This window comes from Panthera uncia, chromosome B1, assembly GCF_023721935.1.
Source record: "Panthera uncia isolate 11264 chromosome B1, Puncia_PCG_1.0, whole genome shotgun sequence".
NCBI classification, from domain to species: domain Eukaryota; kingdom Metazoa; phylum Chordata; class Mammalia; order Carnivora; family Felidae; genus Panthera; species Panthera uncia.
In genome coordinates, this window is record NC_064811.1 from 66275903 (window position 1) to 66298068 (window position 22166).

Sequence of the window (22166 nt, forward strand, 5' to 3'; positions counted from 1 at the left end):
CTTCAACAAAAATGGAGGAAGGAAATGAAAAGATAGTACCTTTGTCCTTGACCAACAGTGGATTTGGAGTTGTGAGGAAAATAACTGCATATCCCCTTTAAAAGGCAAATGGCAAAAAACACATGACCACATATTTAGTCTCACTAATAATCAAAGATCTGCAAATCCATTATGACTATGAGTATCACAAGCTGAGAAATTTACATATTATTTGACTCAGCTATTCTGATTTTAGCCAAAGGAAAATATCATAGCTATGATAAAAAATTTATGTATAAAGTTATTCATCTCACCATTGTTTTAATGATAAAAAAGGTGAAAATCCTTCAATGTTCATCAGAATTAATGACCTGTCTTCACAATGAAATATTAAGTAGGCACTAAAACTGGAAAGATTTCACAGGATTCCATTAGGCAAAAACTGTAGGTCCTATAAAACAGGACACAGAGTTCTTCTTCCACTTAGGATGTAGAAAGTCATAAGAGAACATTGTTTCCATCAGAGCAATAAGAAAAGGTGGGCAATATACAAAATAATAACTTTTCTAGAGCCCATCAGAGAAGTGAGGTCACAAGGCAACTAAGTGAATTGAATTCCAAAGAGTGGTAAGCCCATCCATGAACTTCTTCACTTGGCAGCGCATAAGGAAGGATGGGGCCACCATATTAATAGATGAGAAGAAATTAGCTAAAAATTTACCTAAAATCCTTAAAGGCCAAGTGTGGGCTAATTTGTCACTTTGGAAGAGCTTAGAGCCTCAGACACAAGGGAGTTTGCACTCACCTTCCAGGTCTTTTATCTATACCTGCATTAAATGTTCACAAAAAAGTCAGAGGCAAAGTAGGAGATTGGAGAGAGTTCCTCCCCACTGTATAGACATGCAGGATGTGACCAGCTGCCACCAAATGACAAGCACAAAGCCTTGACCTCTTCCCCAGAGACTTCTCTTACAAAGCCAAAGTCTTAAGCTGCTGGGGGAGGGCAGGAAACCTTTTGCCTCTAAGACTAGGCAAAAGTCCAATACTTCTGGAAGAACAAGAGAAACAAAACCTGCTTGTTTCTGAGGGAGGAGTAGGAAACTCCCCCCACTCCCAGACACAGGCAGAGTCATTGCTGTTGAAGGAGAGGTGGAAGCAAAAACCTGGCTTATGCCCAGGATCTTGCACTGCTTCAAAGCAGAGATCTCCTATTGTTGGTGAAGATGAAAAAAATGCTCAAGAAGTATTAACCCCAAGGTTCAGGCACAGAGCTTGCCTAAGTCTGATATGGGACTAAGACAGCAAAGAAATCCCAACCCCCTACATTAAAACATGCATAGACAAGCAAACAATAGAAGTCTCCCCTAGTTCAGATAAGGGCAAGACCACAGAGAGAGATGTCCTCTGTGGCACAGGTATGCAAGGACAGCTGAAAGCTGAAGGCAAAAGCATTAATACTTAGAAATCCTCTCTGGTACTCCAGGGTCTACTCTAAGCATTTGATAATAGCAGCTCTCCACCAAAGTCTTTGGTACACTAAACCCAAATCTAACTTAACTCCTAACTCATTGACTCAACCTCCACCTTTTCCCATCCCCTTCACCCATATTAATGGCCTGAAAGAAGAATAGGTGTGGCCATTTAAAAAAATTTTTTTTAATGTTCATTTATTTTTGAGAGAGAGAGAGAGAGCATGAGTGAGGAAGGGGCAGAGAGAGAGAGAGGGAGACACAGAATCTGAAGCAGGCTCCAGGCTCTGAGCTGTCAGCACAGAGCCCAACATGGGGCTTGACCTCACGAACCGTGAGATCATGACCTGAGCTGAAGTCAGACGCTTAACCGACTGAGCCACCCAGGCGCCCCTAGGTGTGGCCATTCTCAAACATAAATTATATTTACCTTAGTATTTCTATTCTTGTAGACATGTCCAGCATATAATTAAAAATTATAAATCACATAAAAATGCAAGGAAAAAAAAACACTGTCTAGAGATAAAGCAATTAATAGAACCAGACTCAAAGATGATTCAGCTGTTGCAACTATCAGGGACTTTCACTATAATTAACACATTTAAGAGATCTAGTGAAAAAATGGACAATATGCATGAACAGATGGGAGATATCATCAGAGAGATAGAAGATATAGAAGTGCAAATGCTATACTTAAAAAACAGTATCAGAGATAAAGAATTCTTTTGATGGGTTCATTGGCAGACAAGATATAGCTAAGGAAAGAATTAGTGAACTTGGAGATATGTCAATAGAAATTATGCAAATTGAAATATAAGATAAAAAGGAGTGAATTAGATAAAACAGTGTCTCTAAGAACTGCGGAACGACATCAAGTGGTAAAACATAGGTGTCATTAGAGTTTCTGTGGAAGGAGAGAGAAAACAAGGCCAAAAATAGTCTGGAGAGCTAACAACCAAGAATTTTCCAAAATTTATGAAAGAAAACAAGTCACAGATCCAAGAAGCCCAAAGAATCTTGAGCAAGATAACTGCTTCCTCACAAAATAAACAAACAAAAACAAAAAACCCTAGACACATCAGAGTCAATTTCTGAAAAGCAATGACAAAGAAAAATTCTTGAAGACAGTGAGAAAAAAGAAACATCACATGCAGAGGAATAATAAGAAGAATCACAGCAGACTTCTCAGAGACCATGCAAAGCATAAGACAAGGGATTGACATCTTTTAAAATCTGTAAGAAAAAACTTGCCAATGTAGAATTTTATGTCCAGTAAAAATACCTTTCAAAAATGAAGATAAAATAAAGACCTCAGATAAGCAAAGCTGAGAATGTATTGCCAATAGACCTGTGCCACAAGAACTGTTAAAGGTAGTTCTTCAGGCAGATAGATGATATCAAATGGAAATTAGGACACACACACAGAAAACCATGAGGCTAGAGGTGAAATAAAGAAGGCAAATATTAAATATATTTTTCTTATTTAATTACCTTGAAATAATATATAGGGTATAAATAAAGTCTTGTAAAAAGAAAGCAGAGCATAGTTCATTAAAAAGAACTTTAGAAGGATATACAGCAAAATTTTAACTGATGTTTTCTAAGTGGAAGGATTACAAATGATTTTATCCTTTATGAAGCTTATTTGCATTTTCTAAATTTTCTACAATTAACTTTTATGATATTTTGTACTAAAAAGAGAATTTTATTCTTATGTTCTGTCTTAATTATTTTTTAAAGGTGGTATTTGGATCCCAAGCTCTGAGGTTAGAAAAATTTTAGAAGGTAATTGTTGGAGAAAATAATAAGTAGAAGATAAGTTTTCTGTTATGAAAATCTTTCTCCACTTTTTTACCTTTCTCATAAAAAAGAGACAATGAAAAGGCAAAAACGGTCTTTTTCTCTGATGGCGTAATCCATTGGTAATACATCTAACTTTTAAGAGAATAAATAAGTATTAAATAAAAGCCCCTTATAAGAGTATTGGTTCTCTCCCTACTGGATAAAGCCTTGGAGCTGGAACCACATACATGACTGAAGGGCTTTTTATTCCAAGAAAATATTAAAAGATTATTCTCTATGTGGTCTCAAAAGAGAGCCAAGAATTGATGATATCTAAGTATTACTGAGAATTTATACTTCCACAAAAATGTCTTTCATAAAATTTAATCTTGCCTTAACTGCTACATAATTACTTAATTTTTACATTAAAACTTAGCTAAGATTTCTTTGCAGCTTTGGTAGCAACTAATATTTTACTAGAGAGAATAAATTAGTGCAAACATCTGCTATTCTTTTTTTGACATGGCTAATTGAGGCCACAGGGAGCCAGAATATTTAGAATTCAAGTCCAGAATCCAGATACCATCATCTACATGATACAGTTATTGAAAGGATCAGAGATAATGTGTGAAAAGACACAATGTAAGTGCATAATAGGCAGTTAGTAAATGGTAGTTATTATTGACTACGGAAGTATATCAAAGATGCATGAAGTCACCTTCGCTGCCATCAACAATGAAGCTAAGGTAGCACTTTACAAACAGCAGTTCCAGAATCCACTGACACCTGTTAGTTAATATGTCTAACATGCTAGTCAATGATGTATTCAGATTCCAGACATTTGAGAAACTGTCTCCTCATCTTGCCAGGGGAATTTCACATAGAAATGGAATGGTCAGTGTGGGGAAAGAAAAATGACAATACAGTTGATGTATTTTTATGTGCATGCACACACACACACACACACACACACACACACACGGAGAGAGAGAGAGAGAGAGAGAGATAGGAAGTTTTCATAAAGTTCTCATAGGAAAAGTACCTCTCACACAGGCAAACAAATAACATTTTGACCTGGAAATTTTTAAAAAGTCAAAATTAGTCATTGAATTATATGCCACACTGGTTTCTCTCTCACCTAAATTTTTAACCACTAAAATAGGGAAATTTTGGTGTTAATGCTACAGCTTCAATACTGGACCATCTCAGTCTTGTATCCCAGAGTATAATTTGATTCTTTGGCTATAGCAATCAGTTGCTTTAGAAAGGCCAAAGGTTTAAGAAGAAGAGTAAAGGATGTTGTACCTCTTCCATTGACTTTTAACAAAAGGAATCTAATTAAATACAGTTTACACTTCTTTAGCTGATTTGATCATCTTCCTTGGAACTTAGAGATTCATAATTTTAACTTTTGGCAACTACAGCTGGATGCAGGGAACACTATTCAAAGAAAAATTATTTCATCCTCAAAACTTTCACAGCCCCAAGACAAGATGCAATGATTTGAGATGAGGACAGAATGGGAGAGAAGATTCCAGGGCTCAAGCTATTAACCAAAGATAGACTACCCCTCAGAAATGGAAGCCAAGATTCATGGAGAGAGAATATTTACATGCAGAAGTAATGTATGGAAAGAATAAATCAGAACAAGATCATGACATGAGGAAAGAATACAAGAGGACAAAAATTCCTCATCTCCCTCCAAAAAGAAGAAAAAGTCTGCCTGAACAATTGGCTAAATGGCTTTTATTCTCTAATAAAACTATGCAAGAAGAAGAACTGCATGGCTTGGAGAACACAGTGTGACTGATGAGGGAAAATGTACCCATGCAGAGAAGGGCACAAAGGCAGGAACAAAGCCCTCCGGCAGGTGAAGAGACAAAGACTGTGAGGACAGAAAGAGGCAAATAGACAAGAGGAAGTGAACCAAAACAGATTCATGGAACAGGGACTGAGTAACAAGAGAAATGGAAAGGGGAGCAGCAAAAGTATCTTTCTGTGGAGAGAGAGGCCCAGTCAGGCAGGGGGGCAGGTGTATGGTGGGGCATCCTCTCTCACATCCCCAAACACAAATGGGGGAATTCTAGAAAGAGGGAGCAAATATTCTCCAGAATCTGGTTCTCCTGTGGACTGTTCCATCCCCAGCACCTAGAACAATTTCTGGTATATAGTGGGTGCTCAAAATATAGTTCTTGAATGAAAAGTGATATATGCAGAAACGAGAAGAAAGCTGAATCCTGAGAAACACCATGTGCCTCATCACTTACATTATTTATTTTTGTTTTTATTTTTAAATTTTATGTAAATCCAAGTTAGTTAACATATAGTATAATAACGGTTTCATGAGTAGAATTCAGTGATTCATCACTTATATATAACACCCAGTGCTCATCCCAGCAAGTGCCCTCCTTAATGCCCATCACACATTTAGCCCACCCCCGCAACCTTCCCCACCCAACAACACTCAGTTTGTTCTTTGTATTTAAAAGAGTATCATAAGAGTATGATTTGCCTCCCTCTCTGTTTTTATCTTAATTTTCCTTCCCTTCCCCTACATTCATCTATTTTGTTTCTTAAATTCCACATATGAGTGAAATCATATATTTATCTTTCTCTGACTGACTTATTTTACTTAGCATAATACATTCTAGTTCCATCCATGTTGCTGCAAACGGCAAGATTTCATTCTTTTTGAATATTTGTAATATTCCCTTGTATATATACACCACATCTTCTTTATCCATTCATCAGTTGATGGACATTTGAGCTCTTTCCATAATTTGGCTACTGTTGGTAGTGCTGCTGTAAACATTGAGGGTGCATGTGCCCCTTTGAATCAGCATTTTTGTATCCTTTAGATAAATACCTAGTAGCGTAATTGCTGGGTTGTAGGGTAGCTCTGTTTTTAATTTTGGGGGGAACCTCCATACTGTTTTCCAGAGTGGCTTCACTGGTTTGTCTCACCAGCAGCGCAAAAGTGTTTCCCTTTCTCCACATCCTCACCAAAATCTGTTGTTTCCTGAGTTGTTCATTTTCTCATGGCTTACATTATTAAGGTGTGAGTTGGGATAGAGTATACCAAAGAGCTGGGATCTGCATATAGCATAAACAAGTGATGTTCACCTTGGAGCCAGTTTGGTTTTACTGTTGCAGGACCATTAGGGACCCAAGTGAGATGGGCAGTGATCAAACTAAGGGTAATTGATGTGCAAAGGAGTAGCAGAGGGTGGTTGTGCTTAAAAGGCACTGCCTCCATGTCCCCGAATCTCACCCACATGACCAGATGTTTGAATATCTCATCATCCAGGTCCTCTCATTTGGGGATCATTTTCTGTAGAGTTTTCCACAAATTGCAACTAACCAACTAAGCCCTTGAATGTACTCAGCCACTCAGTGTCACTAATATCTAGAGAAGAGCTGTTCTATTAACTTAGCAACAAGTAGGGTAGGTCCCCAAGGAAAATGGACTCAGAATAGAAAGAGACTCCCTGGGGGCCCCACGAGGAACCCTGATGAAAAAGCAATGGATTTTGTCAACTGAGATGGGATTATGTTGGTTGTAAATTCCCAGATGACTCATCCCAGTCCCTAGGGGATCCCCCACATGGAAGATGAGGGGATGAGATAGAGAAGTGAAAATAAGTCAATTGTAGACTTGTCTGACTGCTCTGCCCTGGCAATTTGATGTCACCAACACAGAAATACATGTGGGGTTTGGACAGAGGATTGACATAAAGACACAAAAAGGAGGATGTCACTGAGAGATGTGATGCTATTGTTGAAGAAAGAAAAAGACTAATGATAACAGACCAGGGGGAAATTGAAGTGAAGGAGGTCTTAAATAGATTCTAGCCATTCAAGTGTCAGTCTTATTGGAAAGGGAAAATTTACACATTTTCATACCTTTCCAGGGTTTCAAAACAGAAGTGCTTTACCTTTCTGAATCACTCCAACCATTTTTCTCTTAGCTAATCCCATACTATGGCGATGAGGCAAGGACCTTGTTTTCATGTGTCTGGCTTAGTATCCTTGTTAACTCCTTCAAAAATACACATGACATTGTCTGCATGCTACTTCTAAGGGAATTTCTTATCTAATATGGGAATCAATGGGATAAGCAAAGCATTAGGAAGAACAGCCTCTGGATTTTTATCCTCATTCTGCCATCTCGGAAAAATGATGTGAGATTCCAGTTTCTGCTTAGAAAATGGTGGCAGAAAGGCCACTCACTTGCTTTATAATGAAAACGTTGTCAGACTGAGCCACTTGTGATGGCTAGTTATTTTGCTTAAGTAATTAAGTACCTACGGGAGAGCCTACCTCATACCAATTCGTACTTTCTTCCATGGGAACAAAACCAGGAATTTATGCAAGGGTGTAAGGCATCAACCAAGAAACTACATTTCCTGACATGGTTAATGAGAGGTGCGTGGATAGGCTATATGTGGCTCCTGGGAAAGCTCCTTATAGGTGACTGACTCAGGTGAGCAGTGTTACCCCTCACCCTCACCTTCCTTCTGATTAGGGCTCTAGTGGTCACATTGGACCTTAAAATGAAAGAATGAAAGTCACATGCTAAGGTTGGTGGAGCAGAAAGATGAAAGAATCTGGTTTTCAACTGACACTGTTGCCACCATAACCTGGGCCTTCACAATTCTTTTATATGTGAGGGAAATAAACTTCTATTCTGTTTTGGCCAAACACAATTCCTAACTGACAGACCTACTGCCAGTCTTATGAGTGGCCCCCTTCTAGGCTCACACTGATATTCGTAGGGCCCAGACCAAGAACAGAGGTGGAGGCCCTTAGCCTGTGATCTGCCCCATTCTCTTTCCACCCCTAGTTCTATCCTCTTTCTATGGACAGCCAAACTCATCTCCAGGCTAACACTGCCTCTTGGCCACTGTTCAGGACTAGGGTGTACACATCTCTACCAGGAGGACAGAGCCCTGGAGAGGCCAGTGTAGGCTCTGGAAGTAGGCTCAGAGCCATTTGGACAGGGAATTCTAGGTTCCTTGGAGCCCAAGGCAACGTATACAAGTGGGAGAAGATTTCAGGTGGTATGTGCCTCTGCCCTGTGATCTCCTCACCCTGTAGGGAAAAGCACAGCTCTTGTAGGCATAGAACCTCAGGCAGGGCTCAGTTGCCAAAGTCTGAATGTGATACCACTAGCTTCTCTCCCTCTCACCTCCTAATGCCTGCCATTTTGTCATTCACAACCAGGCAGCAGAACAAAACTCGAAGCAGTCCAGTTAACTACTTGTTATCATAGCCTTGGTAAAATTTTTAGAGGAAAAGTCTAGAATTATAGCTTGAACTGTGTTGTCCTCCTGTTATGTTTAATGCCACTATCTTCTCTCTTTTGTTATACTGTATAATGGAAAGTTGATCAAGCCTGGCTCTCTGACAAGGCAAGCTTTTATTTGGTAAACTGTCATGAGGATGGCTGAGCACAAGTTTATCAACCAACTGCAACATTAGTGCTGGAGCAGCACTAACATTAGTGAATTAGCTGCAAACCCCGGGGATCAGAACCAGAACAGAGTCTGGTGCCCTCAGAGAACCATAGAGGAGCAGGTGGGGATTCTGACAAGGAGAGCAACTCTATAAGGTGTACTATCAAAGTGACCCAGGGCCGAATCTCTGTTATGCAAGGAGTCCCCCATTCAGCTAAGGGTAGCAAGGACTTAGACTTGATGTGGCAGTCCTGCCAATGACAGGGTCCATCCCTCCTCCAGCTTACACCCCAAGTGCAAGGACTCATTCTTTAAGGAATCTGTTGCCTCCATATAGTCTGACTGGCAGAACCAATAAAGCTGGCTTCACAGACTTGAAAATATCCAAACCCTTGTACTACCTCTGTGTATTCTGGAAGCTCTCTCCTTTAGTGCAGTGATTCTAAGCCTTATTTCAGATTATGGATCTCTGTGTTCTCCAGGCTGGATAATTACCAATGAACATGAGTACTCACCTACACTTAAGAGAACCGTTGTAACCCTTTTCAAACAGCAAGGTATAATCAAAAGAACACGGAGCAAATAATTTGAGATGTAGGTGCTTGCCACAGGGTAATATTTGTGTCCCCCCAAAATTCACATGTTGAAACCTAATTCCCAGTGCAATGGCATTAGGAGGTGGGCCTTTGGGGGTGATTAGGTCATGAGGGTGGAGGCCTCACAAATGGGATTAGTGTCCTTACAAAAGAGACCCCCAGAGAGCTCCTTCCCCGCTTCTGCCATGTGTAGAAACAGCAGGAAGGAGGCTGTCTATGAAGCAGAAAGAGAGCTCTCACTAGACACCAAATCTGTGGCACTTTAATTTTGGACTTCCCAGCCTGCAAAACTGTGAGAAATAAATGTAGCTGTCTAAGTTACCTAGTCTATGGTATTTTTGTTATAGCAGCCCCAAAAGACCAAGGCAGTACTTCTATCCCCAACCTTCTATCTATTTTTTGTTTATTAGTTTTCCCATAGGAGAAATGGAAGGCATGAGCTAAATGATTTACAAAGTCCCTCCCTGTTCTAAAGTTCAATGGCTCTATATAGTTCTATGTATCGACAGATATATTAAATATCCTTTCCCCCATCTTCATCTAACTTCTTGTCATCTTTCAGGTCTTGGCTTAGAAGCTAGTTTCTTTCCTAGGCCCTCCCTCACCCTCACCAGCCCGTATTGTGTTCCTGTGGCACGCTTTTACAATACTTCTCTCACAAGAGTATAACTGTCTGTACATTTATTTGTGGGACCCCTGCTGGTCTGCAAATCTGGGGGATACAGCCACCAATCTTGAAGGTTGTATCCTCAACACCAATTCTTAGCAGGAGCTCAATGGTATATATGAAATGATGATATGACTGGATGATATGAGTGGATGGATAGCTACAACCCCCTTTGGTCACTGGGCTGGTGAGGAAAGATATTCTCAGGTAACTATTTAGGGAACATGCTGAAATAGTCTCTGTTCTTCTGCTTGCATTTAGAAATAGTCTTTGGACATAAGTGCCATGAGTACAAATCTAATGAATCAAATTACCACATTTTTAAGGAAAAAGATGAAAAAAAGATCTTCCATTTTTATGGTTAGAGAAACCCAGACTATTATACTCAGCCCAGTTCTCATTAATAAAATAGAAGATCCTTTGCCTTCTCATCTGAGCTCTTCAAATTAATCTAAGACCTGATTGTCCCAAAGCATTACTAATTATATAGCAACATCATTTATATCACAGAATTGGAAATGACACACATATTCAGCTGCAGAGTGATCGTTAAATAAACCGTGACACTCAACTAGTGAACTCACACAGCCTTCAACAATGGTGCCTCCAACATAATCTGAAGTTCAAAAGCAAGACATAAAATTACATATGCAGTATGCTTGTCATCATGTGAAATATATCAGATATGTGGACAAAATATGGAAAGATACACTACAGATTATTAATTGTGGCTGTGTTTGTGTGTTAGGACTTGAATTATTTTCTTTCCATTGTTCTGAATTTTGCAGATTTTCGTTAATGATATTTAAGACTTTATGTTTATGGTGAAAAATCAAAACGAATAAATCATTTAATTGTTCATCAAAAACCTCTTGTTTTTTTTCTGCTAGAGAACTTTTGGCTACTGATACTGGGTGTGTCCACTAGAAAGAGCTGTGTTGAGGCACACAGTGACCCTCTGGAGAAACCAACAGAAGCAGGGGATGGAAACACACTGAGTCCTCTGGACTAGCAACTGCCTGTGGAATAATAATAATCACTGATCTAAGCTCTTAACTATGAGTCAGGCATTTCCCATACATTTTTTTTCCATTATGTGCTCATAAGAACTGTAGGAGATAATGGTCAAGAGCCAGTCTTTACTAGCACATGGAGGAGCCACAAAGTTTGATCCTAGGCAGTCTATCTCCACGGTCTGCCATTTTCTCACTGTGTGCTGCTGTCCACTCCAATGTAAAGAGGGAGGCCGGGGGCAAAGTGAGCACAATTCTAAGCCGTACTTCCTTTCATGCAAGAATCGTTTGTGTCAGACAAAGGCACAGCCTCCATTTCTGTTTTCAGGAGTTTCTATTCAGATATGGTCTCAAATATGACACTTGCTTGTCAGTGGAGATGGCCTCTGGTAACCACTTTTTCACCATATTATATCAAGACTCTAGCCAGAGTGTAATCCATAAATTGTCTCTCTTTGCACATAAATTCATTACTTTGGGGCAAAAAGCCCATTTATAAATGCTCTCATAGTGGCCAACTTTGCAGATCCAGACCAACATGGACATAGTCTATGCCAGCTTCCTGGTAAAGGTGAAAAATAGCCACTCTCTATCTGCCAGCACAATTACAAGTGATTTTCTCCATGTGCCTGTTGAGAGTAGATTTATCCTGTAAATGCTGACTGGCTGAATACGCTCGGCTAACACCATTAGTGCACACAAGCATTTTGAGGCTCTCTGTTACATGATCACATTTCCTCTGCACAAAAATCTACTCGTGTAACATTTCTAGGAGACAGGGGAAGAGAGCCATCACTGTAAGAGAATTCCAGGAGAACAGAGAAGTATACCTGGATAGAGTCCAATGCTGTTGGAGTCAAGGATCACTAAAACGAAGCAAGTTCTCCCCGCCCTGCCCACCACCCCAGGGAAACTCTAATGGGGGAGTAGGGAACTACAGAAAAAGATTCCGTGAAATCAGTCATGTGGGTTGGTCTGAAGGAAATGACGTTTGGGCATAAAGGAAACCCATTTAAAATTAAAATTAAAACAATTGTGTAAATAGGGAAGACTTAATGAGCAAAAGAAAATGAATAAACAGAGATAAATCCTAATAAGAGAGTAAGTGGTATGAGGAGAACTACTTGGGGGTATTATTGCACTCCACTGTGCTCTGTCTCTTGGTCCTGTCCCCGAGGGACAAGCCTATGGTGTCTGTTCACTTACTTTCTCTGGAATCGGACCACAGGATCAGCCAGCAGGTCAGTGAGGTCAAGTTTTCTCCCCTTCTCAATGACATCTGGATGTTTGCGAACAAAGAGCCACCCGATATGAGAGAAGAAGAAGCCCCGACGGGCATTGTGTGGGTCAGCATCGGTCTCTGAGTACTTGTGGTGGACTCGGTGGTCCCTGGACCACTCGAAGATGTCATTCTGCAGAGAGAACACAGACCCTGAGTGAAGAGACAAAGCACCCTGGTGCCTTCTTGAAAACTTAGCCTCCCTCTATGCCTCACCCCCACCCCCTTACCATCCTCACCACTGACTTCTACTTTGCTCCCATCCTCAACCCACAACCTCTGCACCTCAATTTCAATCCCTGGGGTTGGTCTGGGATGATTTCCATGAAAATAAGAGGAAATCTTCGCTTAGTAGGGATCTTCGCTTGTGTTTGGGATGTGCCTGCTGCAGGAGATCCAGGCTTGTTGAGTGAATGAGAGGGGAAACCTGAACGTTCTGGTGGGGGTTACTGAAATCTCCTGGGAGAGAATTCATATCAAGAAAAGAGAGATCCAGTCTCAAGATGAAGTCTTGTTGTCAGAGGAGAGGGGCAATCTTGAGTATGAAAGAAGGCTGGTTCTTGGCCTGAATCTCTCTGGCCTCCCTCTCATTCTTTTTTATTTTTTTTAATTATTATTATTTTTTTTAACGTTTATTTATTTTTGAGACAGAGAGAGGCAGAGCATGAATGGGGGAGGGGCAGAGAGAGAGGGAGACACAGAATCTGGAACAAGCTCCAGGCTCTGAGCTGTCAGCACAGAGCCCGACACGGGGCTTGAACTCACTGACCGCGAGATCGTGACCTGAGCCGAAGTCGGACCCTTAACCGACTGAGCCACCCAGGTGCCCCTTTAATTTTTTTTTTTTAATGTTTATTTATTTTTGGGAAAGAGAGAGAGAGACAGAGCATGAGCGGGGGAGGGGCAGAGAGACAGGGAGACACAGAATCTGAAGCAGGCTCCAAGCTCCGAGCTGTCAGCACAGAGCCCAACGCGGGGCTCAAACTCACCAACTGCGAGATAATGACCTGAGCCGAAGTCGGACACTCAACCGACTGAGCCACCCAGGTGCCCCCATCTCATTCTTTAATAGCCTTCATATCCAACTTACAGAGAGCAGGAAGCCAGTAAGTAAAAACCCAAAAGCTACTTCACCAAATCTCTGCAAAATACCAAGACACAAATAATACTGTTTGAGGAGTGCTCTAACAGTGTGTCACAGGAAGGGAGGGGAAGTGATTTTGGTTCCTTGAGGAATCTGATGTACTTGGCCATAGGAGAAGAAATGCTTAAGGTACAGGCTGTTCTTAGTGGAATCCCAAGAGAGACTCTGCTGCCCAGGCAAAGAGAAGCATTGTCTAGCAGATTCTGCCAAACCCAGGCACACATGGGGGACACATCCTATTGACCGCCCTATGATGGGAGACAGAAGAAGGGTGTCCAGAGACTGGAGGTCCTGGGTGAGCTATCAAGGGCACCAACCAATGTCATTTAGGCTGATATTATTAATGAAACTTTATCAGTACCCATGGGCCAGTGGTATCTATAGACTTTCAGTTTATACTCAGTTTTGTTTTTCGCTGACAATGTTTTCAAAACTTTGAGCAGGCAAATCATTCTGGGAAGTAGTGCTTTTGATAGGAAAACTAGTCTGAAAATAAAAATAAATTTATAGGGGTGCCTGGGTGGCTCAGTCAGTTAAGTGTCCAACTCTTGATTTAGGCTCAGGTCATGATCTCGCAATTCGTGAGTCTGAATCCCTCATCTGGCTCTATTCTGACAGTGTGGAGCCTGCTTCGGATTCCCTCTTTTCTGCTCTCTCTCTGCCCCTCCCCGACTCGTGCTTTCTCTCTCTCTCAAAATAAACAAACTTAAAAAATAAAATAAAAATAAATTTATGTAGTGCATAAGGCCCTTTGTTTTAAAAAAAGATCATAATGTTTTTATACCATACTATTCAGGACATAGTTATGTTTTCACTAGAAATCTGCCATTTTACAGGTATTGGCTTCATCCTGCTGATGAGAAGAGAGGGAACTGTTTTATTCTCAAAGTTCCAATAGTTTCTCTAACCAAAAGGGGGTTCATTGAGTCTCTGGCTCATCCAATGCTGCTGGAAGGTTACTCAACTTTGTTTATCCAATAGCACCCCTGAAAGCTTCTCAATTTGCTTCACCCTTGGGTAATAGGACAAAGAGAGGGGAGGTAGAAAGACCTTAAGAGTTGTGTGCTCAGCTTTGACTATAAAAAAAGAAAAAAGGTTCTTGGTAGCCTGTGCAAGGCAAAAATTATAGCCTGGCTTAGTGAGATAAGAAAGAAGTATTTTAGGGGCACCTGGGTGGCTCAGTCGGTTGAGCGTCCGACTTCAGCTCAGGTCATGATCTTGCAGTCTGTGAGTTCAAGCCTCGCGTCTCTGTGCTGACAGCTCAGAGCCTGGAGCCTGTTTCAGATTCTGTGTCTCCCTCTCTCTTTGACCCTCCCCCATTCATGCTCTGTCTCTCTCTGTCTCAAAAATAAATAAATGTTTAAAAAAAAAAAAAGAAAGAAGTCTTTAGATTTTACCAGAGTATTTAAACACAGTGATTGGAAAGAGAAAGTATTTATTATTTATAACCATAGAATCTGGAGTTAGAACGGAATTTCAAATGTCAGTCAAGACCACTGCAGCCCAAGGAATAATTTATTCCTTTTGCTTTATTGCAATGTCCATATTAATGTAGGAAGAAAGGGGAATACTCTGTCCCCAATTCACAGACAGCAAAATTAAGGCTTAGAAGAATTTTGCTGAAGTTCATTGAGTAGGTCAAAACAGTAATGGAAAAAAGATAGTGCTCCTTCAATTCTTGGTTCACTCTCTTTCAACAAGGTATTTCCCTTATTCTCTAAATTTAGAGGCAGGAAGTCTTTTACAGAGAACTCTCATTTTCCTTGTTAAAAGGTTATATTTGTTCTTTATCACAATGCAATTTTATAAAAACTCTGAGTAGAGGCTTCTGAAGAACTAGAAACATTATTCTCACACAACTAAGCATAATACAATCACAACAAAAGAATGGTGAAGACAGGTCGGAACAGAGATGTTTATTTGCTTTAACTCCTCTTACCTGGATATCTTCCCAAAAGAGGCCACTTAGCCTGCAACAGTGAAATGAAGCAAGGGTTTTGGCCAGATTCCAAATGTCCGAGCATATCATCGAGCCCAAAATACTTTAAGATGAATTTTTAAAAAAATCTTCTCTTATTGTTATGTTCTTATTGTTTTTAAAAAATCTTCTCTTATTGTTTTGCTAAAGCAGAGTCCAATGAAAAAGCGATCCAAAGGACAAGATGTAAGCCAACAACAGGGCAGAAGCGAGCAAGATTCGTATGCTTACCCAAGGGCCTTTTTCCTCCTCCTTATCTGCATTTTGCTTCTATCCTGGAGGGATTGGGAATGGGAGCCAACCTGTGAATGGCATTTGTCTTTGATGAAAAGCTGTGTGTACCTAGGGTGTGTTTGGTACGGTTAATATATGTGGAAGGGCAAGTGGAGGGCTGATGGGAAGGGTGAGCAAACCTCAGGAGGCGGAGAGTGAGAGAAAACGGCCACTAGCTGCTCCCACAGCCCCAGCAATCTCCTGGTAATCTCTTCAGCCCCCAGAGTTTACAAAGTGCTGACTACTCTTGTCTGGAACTATGTGCCTTACTCCATCATCCTCACTTCACGGGAAAGAAAAACAAAATTGAGGCCTAGAAGGATAGCGAACTTCCATCAATGAACTGACTCTCGAGTATGTGTATTCTGTCTGTGCCCCGTGTGCACATTTTGGTAGGACATGATATTAAACTCAGTGGCAATTTCTGAAGCCTAAATACTTACACATCCTAACAAATCAATTGACAAATGATTCCATTTGCGACTCAGAGTTTATACCTTACGGTACTGTCTTAATCTGCCACCTCATTACCTTCATAAGTGGACGCTCACTTTTATCGAGTTTATTGATCATTCCTGGCAAAGAATTGGAGTGGCAAAGAGTGCTACATTAGCTCTAAGAGCCCAGGGTATAACTGAGGCACAGGAAGCTGGGGGCGCCGGAGAAGACCAGGCAGGGGAAGAGAAGCAAATGAGGAGTGGATGGCTCAGGTGGTAGGTTTTGAGCCGTACTATGTCCTACTTTGTGCTGTCCAAGAGAAATATAATGCAAGAATATATATAACGAAAACTTCCCTGGTAGTCACATTAAAAAAGTGAGAAGACACAAGTAAAATTAACTTTAATAATATATTTTGCTTAATACATCCAAAATATCATTTCAATATATTATTAGCATAAAATTATTAATGAGACATTTTCCATTATTTTTTGGCACCAATTCTTTGAAAGTGAGTGTTTCTTTTTACACTTCTAGCGTACCTCAATTCAGACTGGCTACATTTCAAGTGCTCAGCAGTCAACATGTGTTTAGTGGCTACCATATTGAATAGTGCAGTTCCAACTTAGGGCTTGTCCACTTTTCTATATGGGTGTTATACTTTTTTTTTTTAACGTTTATTTATTTTTGAGACAGAGAGAGACAGAGCATGAACAGGGGAGGGTCAGAGAGAGAGGGAGACACAGAAGCAGAAGCAGGCTCCAGGCTCTGAGCTGTCAGCACAGAGCCCGACGCGGGGCTCGAACTCACGGACCGTGAGATCATGACCTGAGCCGAAGTCGGACGCTTAACCGACTGAGCCACCCAGGCACGCCGGTGTTATACTTTTAAAAGTTTAAAAAAGTTCCGTGTTGTTTACCGGGAAGAGTGTCAAATTGTCACAAGCCATGTGAAGGGCAAACGGGCTGCACATATCAAAAGCACTAAAATTGTGTCTTTCAATTTAGCAATTTGTTTTCTACCTTTTTTGTTAAGTTTATTTACTTATTTTTGAGAGACACGGAGACAGCTCGAATGGGGGAGGCGCAAACAGAGAGGGAGACAGAGAATCCCAAACAGGCTCCATGCTGCCAGCGCGAGCCTGATGAGGGGCTCGAACCCACAAAACCGTGAGATCATGACCTAAGCCGAAACCAAGTCAAATGCTTGGTTTTCTAGACTGAGCCATCCAGGCACCCCTAGAAATTTGTTTTCTAGAATTTATCTTAAGGAAATAATCACAGTTGCATGCAAAGATTTAACCACAGAGATGCAGTGAAAACTGGAAAAACCCTGAATTTCCACATAATGGGATTTGATTGAGTACCTTGTGATATATTCATGTGTGTGTACATAGAAAGTTTCTGGAGATAACTATTAAGAGAAAAACCTGAGGGTTACCTCAGGGGAGTGAGACTGGGAGGGAGGAGATGAGGAGAAACTTTTATATTTTACTTTATACTCTGAAATTTTTAACAAACGCATCTCTTGGTTTTGAAATAAAAACCAGTCAACAACAACAACAAAAGGTTACTGTAACATTGACATGGAGTGATGAAAGGGAAAACAGTTAAGAGAAAATAGTTTTCAAAATAATAAGTACAATTTTAATCAAAATGTGTGCATAAAGATAGAAAAAATAAAGGAAGTGTGCAAGTCAACCTGTTTTAGAGTGGTTCTCTCTAGGAGATGGCATGGCAGGTGTTTTTAAAATTTTTCTTTTAGTTTGCCTGTATTTTCTAAATTGTTATAATAAACGAGGTTTTTGTTTTGTTTTGTTTTGATTTTTGGAATATGGGGTAAACAGATTTTTTGAAAAACATTTCTATCCTCCTGAATCTAAACAACCCAGCTTCTGCCATTAGCTCCATGTTAGGAAAAACGACATGAAAGAGTAAGATTTGTCTAGTAATCTGGTCAGTTCCACATCTTCACACCGTTCTTCTTCTATCTTTTGTTCTTCTTAGCACGCATCAACCAACCACACCTCAATCAGTGTGACGGTGCCCTTGCTGAAGTGCTCCCTGTGTCTTGTACCTTTAATACTTCACTCTCCGTCATAGGTAACGTCCCTGAACAGGGTCCCTGCTGAGACTGTGAAAATTGAAATTGATCGTGCGGTGATTTTTTTCCTTCACAAGCACGGCCTTTGAGTATTATCTGGGACTTGAGCAAAGGTAATCAATCTCAAAAGCTCCACTGAAGCAGATTATGAAACAACACGCTCTATCAGAACTACTTTTCCCCAACTTCCTTTTATGATCAAAATAATTCTCGAATCTAGTCCTCTAAAATGGCAATAGGGGAGCCTGTCTTTTGAAGCCCGCATAATTTCCACTGGTTAGCAAGATGAAGGCTAAATGTAAACTGTATTTTTAGCTTGTCCCAGTCAACAGATCTGAGACCAGAGCGTCGATCAGCTTTCCCCCAGCCTAGCTGCAAACAGACGTGTGCTTCTGAACAGACACCACTGAGTTCATTCTGTCCCCTACCTCAATTGTTCCAAAAGGGGAAATTTACCAGGTGGCCTCAACACAGAGCCAAAGGGAATTCCGTCTGTGCCTGTAACACATCTTTGTTTCTAGTCAGTAGTGAAAACCAAACCAGGACCAACATGTCAGCTCCGACAGTCAGGTTTTAGAGGAGAGAGAGACAGAGACACACACAGAGAGAGAGAGAGAGAGAGAGAGAGAGGAGAGAGAGAGAGTGTCTTGCGAATGCATGGCATCTTATCTGGAAAAAGAGTCATTCTACCAAGGGGATCAGAGAAGAGAAGACACTGCTGCCTCCACTCTTTAAGGCCCATAAAGCTCATTTGAAATAGACTTTATCTCAGTCTCTGGGGTCTGAATTTAATCTCCTCCAGTTCAGATGACAACATTGTACTATTCAAACAGTGAAGAACACTCAGTGCTTTCCCCATTGTTGATACTGGGTCAGCACTGATATCCCTCCAGATAACACTGACAATCTGTAAGAAGAACCCAGAAAGTCCCCAAGAAGGGCCTGGCAGAAGTCTATACACCTGGCAAACTGTAGCTTCCAGAGAACAAGTTACCACCTGCCGACCAGCCTTCAGGTGGCACTTGGCCTGGGGAGGTTTTTTTTATTTAAAAAAATTTTTTTTAATGTTTTCATTTATTTTTGAGACAGAGAGAGACAGAGCATGAGCAGGGGAGGGTCAGAGAGAGGGGGAGACACAGAATCTGAAGCAGGCTCCAGGCTCTGAGCTGTCAGCACAGAGCCCGATGCGGGGCTCGAACTCACAGAGGGTGAGATCATGACCTGAGCTGAAGTCAGATGCTTAACCAACTGAGCCACCCAGGCACCCTGGCCTGGGGAGGTTTTATAAGATGGTTAAGAGTTGAAAGCCAACTTTCATGATTTAAAAAGTGCTGACAAAACTTAAAGATTGCAAAGAAGGAAAGGGGCGTTTTATGTTTTCTTTTATTACTCCGTTGTTTAAATCTCTTACAATGAGAAACACAATTTTTTTAATGTTTATTTATTTCTGAGACAGAGAGAGACAGAGCATGAGTGGGGGAGGGGCAGAAAGAGAGGGAGACACAGAATCCGAAGCAGGCTCCAGGCTCTGAGCTGTCAGCACAGAGCCCGATGCAGGGCTCGAACTCACAGACTGAGAGATCATGACCTGAGCCGAAGTCAAAATCTCAACCAACTGAGCCACCCAGGTGCCCCGAGAAACACATTTTTAACACACATTCTAAAAATGGCTTGGGAGGTCCTCTTGGTAGACAAATTGACCTCCTGTGAATCTTTCCAATTTGATTTTTGGAGGTATTTTTGGTCAGTGATGTGACCACTGTTCTAGTCTCCTGAGCTATATCTCCTTCCCTCAATGAGTCAAAATTTCAGGAAGAAAGGGCCTCGATAATAATGACAGCCCAGTAGCCAAGGATATACTTTGCTCCTAGATCTTGCTTTTTATTTATTTTTTTATTAATTTAAAAAAAAATTTTTTTTAACGTTTATTTATTTTTGAGACAGAGGGAGACACAGCATGAACGGGGGAGGGGCAGAGAGAGAGGGAGACACAGAATCTGAAGCAGGCTCCAGGCTCTGAGCCATCAGCCCAGAGCCTGATGCGGGGCTCGAACTCACGGACCGCGAGATCGTGACCTGAGCTGAAGTCGGACGCTTAACCGACTGAACCACCCAGGCGCCCCAAGATCTTGCTTTTTAAATATCACTTCGCATTGAAAGGAGTCGGGACTTTGATGATATGGCCGATGTCAGGCCTAAGGCAGGAAAAGTACAAGAGGAATGTGGTATATTTTGTTGTGCCAGAAAGTCAAGAATTGCTCAAAACATGATGGGAATGTATGAAAAAAGACATAGGAGTCCACTTGTAGTGCCTCCCATTGAACAAACTGGGATAATTTGATAAATAATTGGAGGCATTAAGATGACTAACAGTAATGAATTAAAAACCATTTCATAAAATAAAAATCCATGAATAAATAAATAAATAAATAGGTAGAAGAAATCATGGAGTGCGAAAATCATTGTTTTGCAGGTGCCATGGCAATAGTTGATTCCAGCAAGAATCACCCATGTGTGCTGAAACTACTAGGTAAAAGGTTGATGGAGGACAAATATTTACATAGGCTTATAATATCTCAGCATAAATCACTTATTAATTACAAAAGGAAAAATAGTCATCTTACAGGAGACACTGAGTAAACACCACCTTAACTAAGCGATCAAAGTTCATACTACCTATAATGGTATAATGACAAAGCGATATCATATGCTTCTTATTTGATGCTCAGGACACAGGATTATTAATGCATTCCCGACAAAAATGCACAGAATGTAAGAGAAAACATGAGCAAACCAAAATGGGAGACCCTCTGCAAAATAGCTAGTCTATGCATTTCAAAAATGTCAATGTCATAAAATCAAGGGAAGACTGAGGAAATATTCTACTTGGAAGGAGACTAAAGGGTCATCACAACTCATTGTAATACAGGATCCAGAACAGGTTCTTGGGCTAGGATCATGGATGTAGCATTTTATCAACATTAAATCCCCTGATTTTGGTCCATGTTCTGTGTTCTTACAAAATGTCTTTCCTATTAGGAACTACAAAGTGAAGTCTTTAGGAATGAAAAGGTATGATGTTTATAACAGTCTCAAATGATTAAAAAAAAAAAAAGGAACGCAGAAGAATGCATATACACATATATGGAAAAGGAAAGAGAGTAATAAAGCAAATGAGGCAATAATGTCAATAATTACTGAGTCTGGGTAAAGGGTATCCAGGATTCTTCATGGTATTTTTGCAAGTGTTTTGTAAGTTCGAAATTATTTCAAAATAAGAAGTCACAACTGCAAAGAAAAATGTCAAGGGCACCTTTAAAAATCTCAGATTTTCTCCTTCCATTCCATTTCTACCCTGCCACCCCCATTCAGGCTCTTGTCAGTCTGCTTGACTCCTGTAATAGCCTTCTGGCTCACAGGGCCTTCAGTCCTTTCCCCCTGGGCAATACATGTGGTACACTGTGACCATCCTCTCCATATTCATACTCCCCAAATACCTATCATCCTCTTGTTTATTATCCAACAACCTCTCCGTGCTACTTTTCTCACCAAGCCTAAACACTTCTTCTTCTGACAATCAAAGAGCTTCAACTGGTCTGATCATCCTTATCTTTCCCACTTCATTTATTCTTTAATTGGACAAATATTTACTGACTGTTGGTATGTGCTAGGAGATAAGAAACAGGACAATCAAGGCTCTATCCTCAAGGAGTTTATATTGTATGGAGGAGACAAACATAAAGTTAAAGGAGTCAACATAAATAAAATCATTTCAGACTCAGATTTGTGCTATGAAGCAAATATGTATGGGAGATAATGAAGGGACAGGAAGATAGGCAAGGACTTTCTTATCAGGTAATCCGCAGGCTGGTAAGAGCTGGATGGAAGGGAGAAAGGAGCTATCTGGGGCAGAGGGAAGGACTGGGCAGGATCCAGGAAGTAGGAGACCGGCGTGTTGTGTGCAAGGAGGTGGGGCAAGAGTGAAGTCT

The 22166-nt window shown here is 40.7% G+C and overlaps 1 protein-coding gene across 1 annotated transcript in view; it reads right to left on the reverse strand.

Moving 5' to 3' along the window:
• Window positions 1–22166, reverse strand: part of SCD5 (stearoyl-CoA desaturase 5) — a 154230-nt gene that overhangs the window by 27063 nt on the left and 105001 nt on the right. Inside the window, exon 3 of the mRNA XM_049630781.1 lies at window positions 12169–12374. Coding sequence (XP_049486738.1) covers window positions 12169–12374 — 206 coding nt within the window. The remainder of the gene's footprint in view (window positions 1–12168; window positions 12375–22166) is intronic.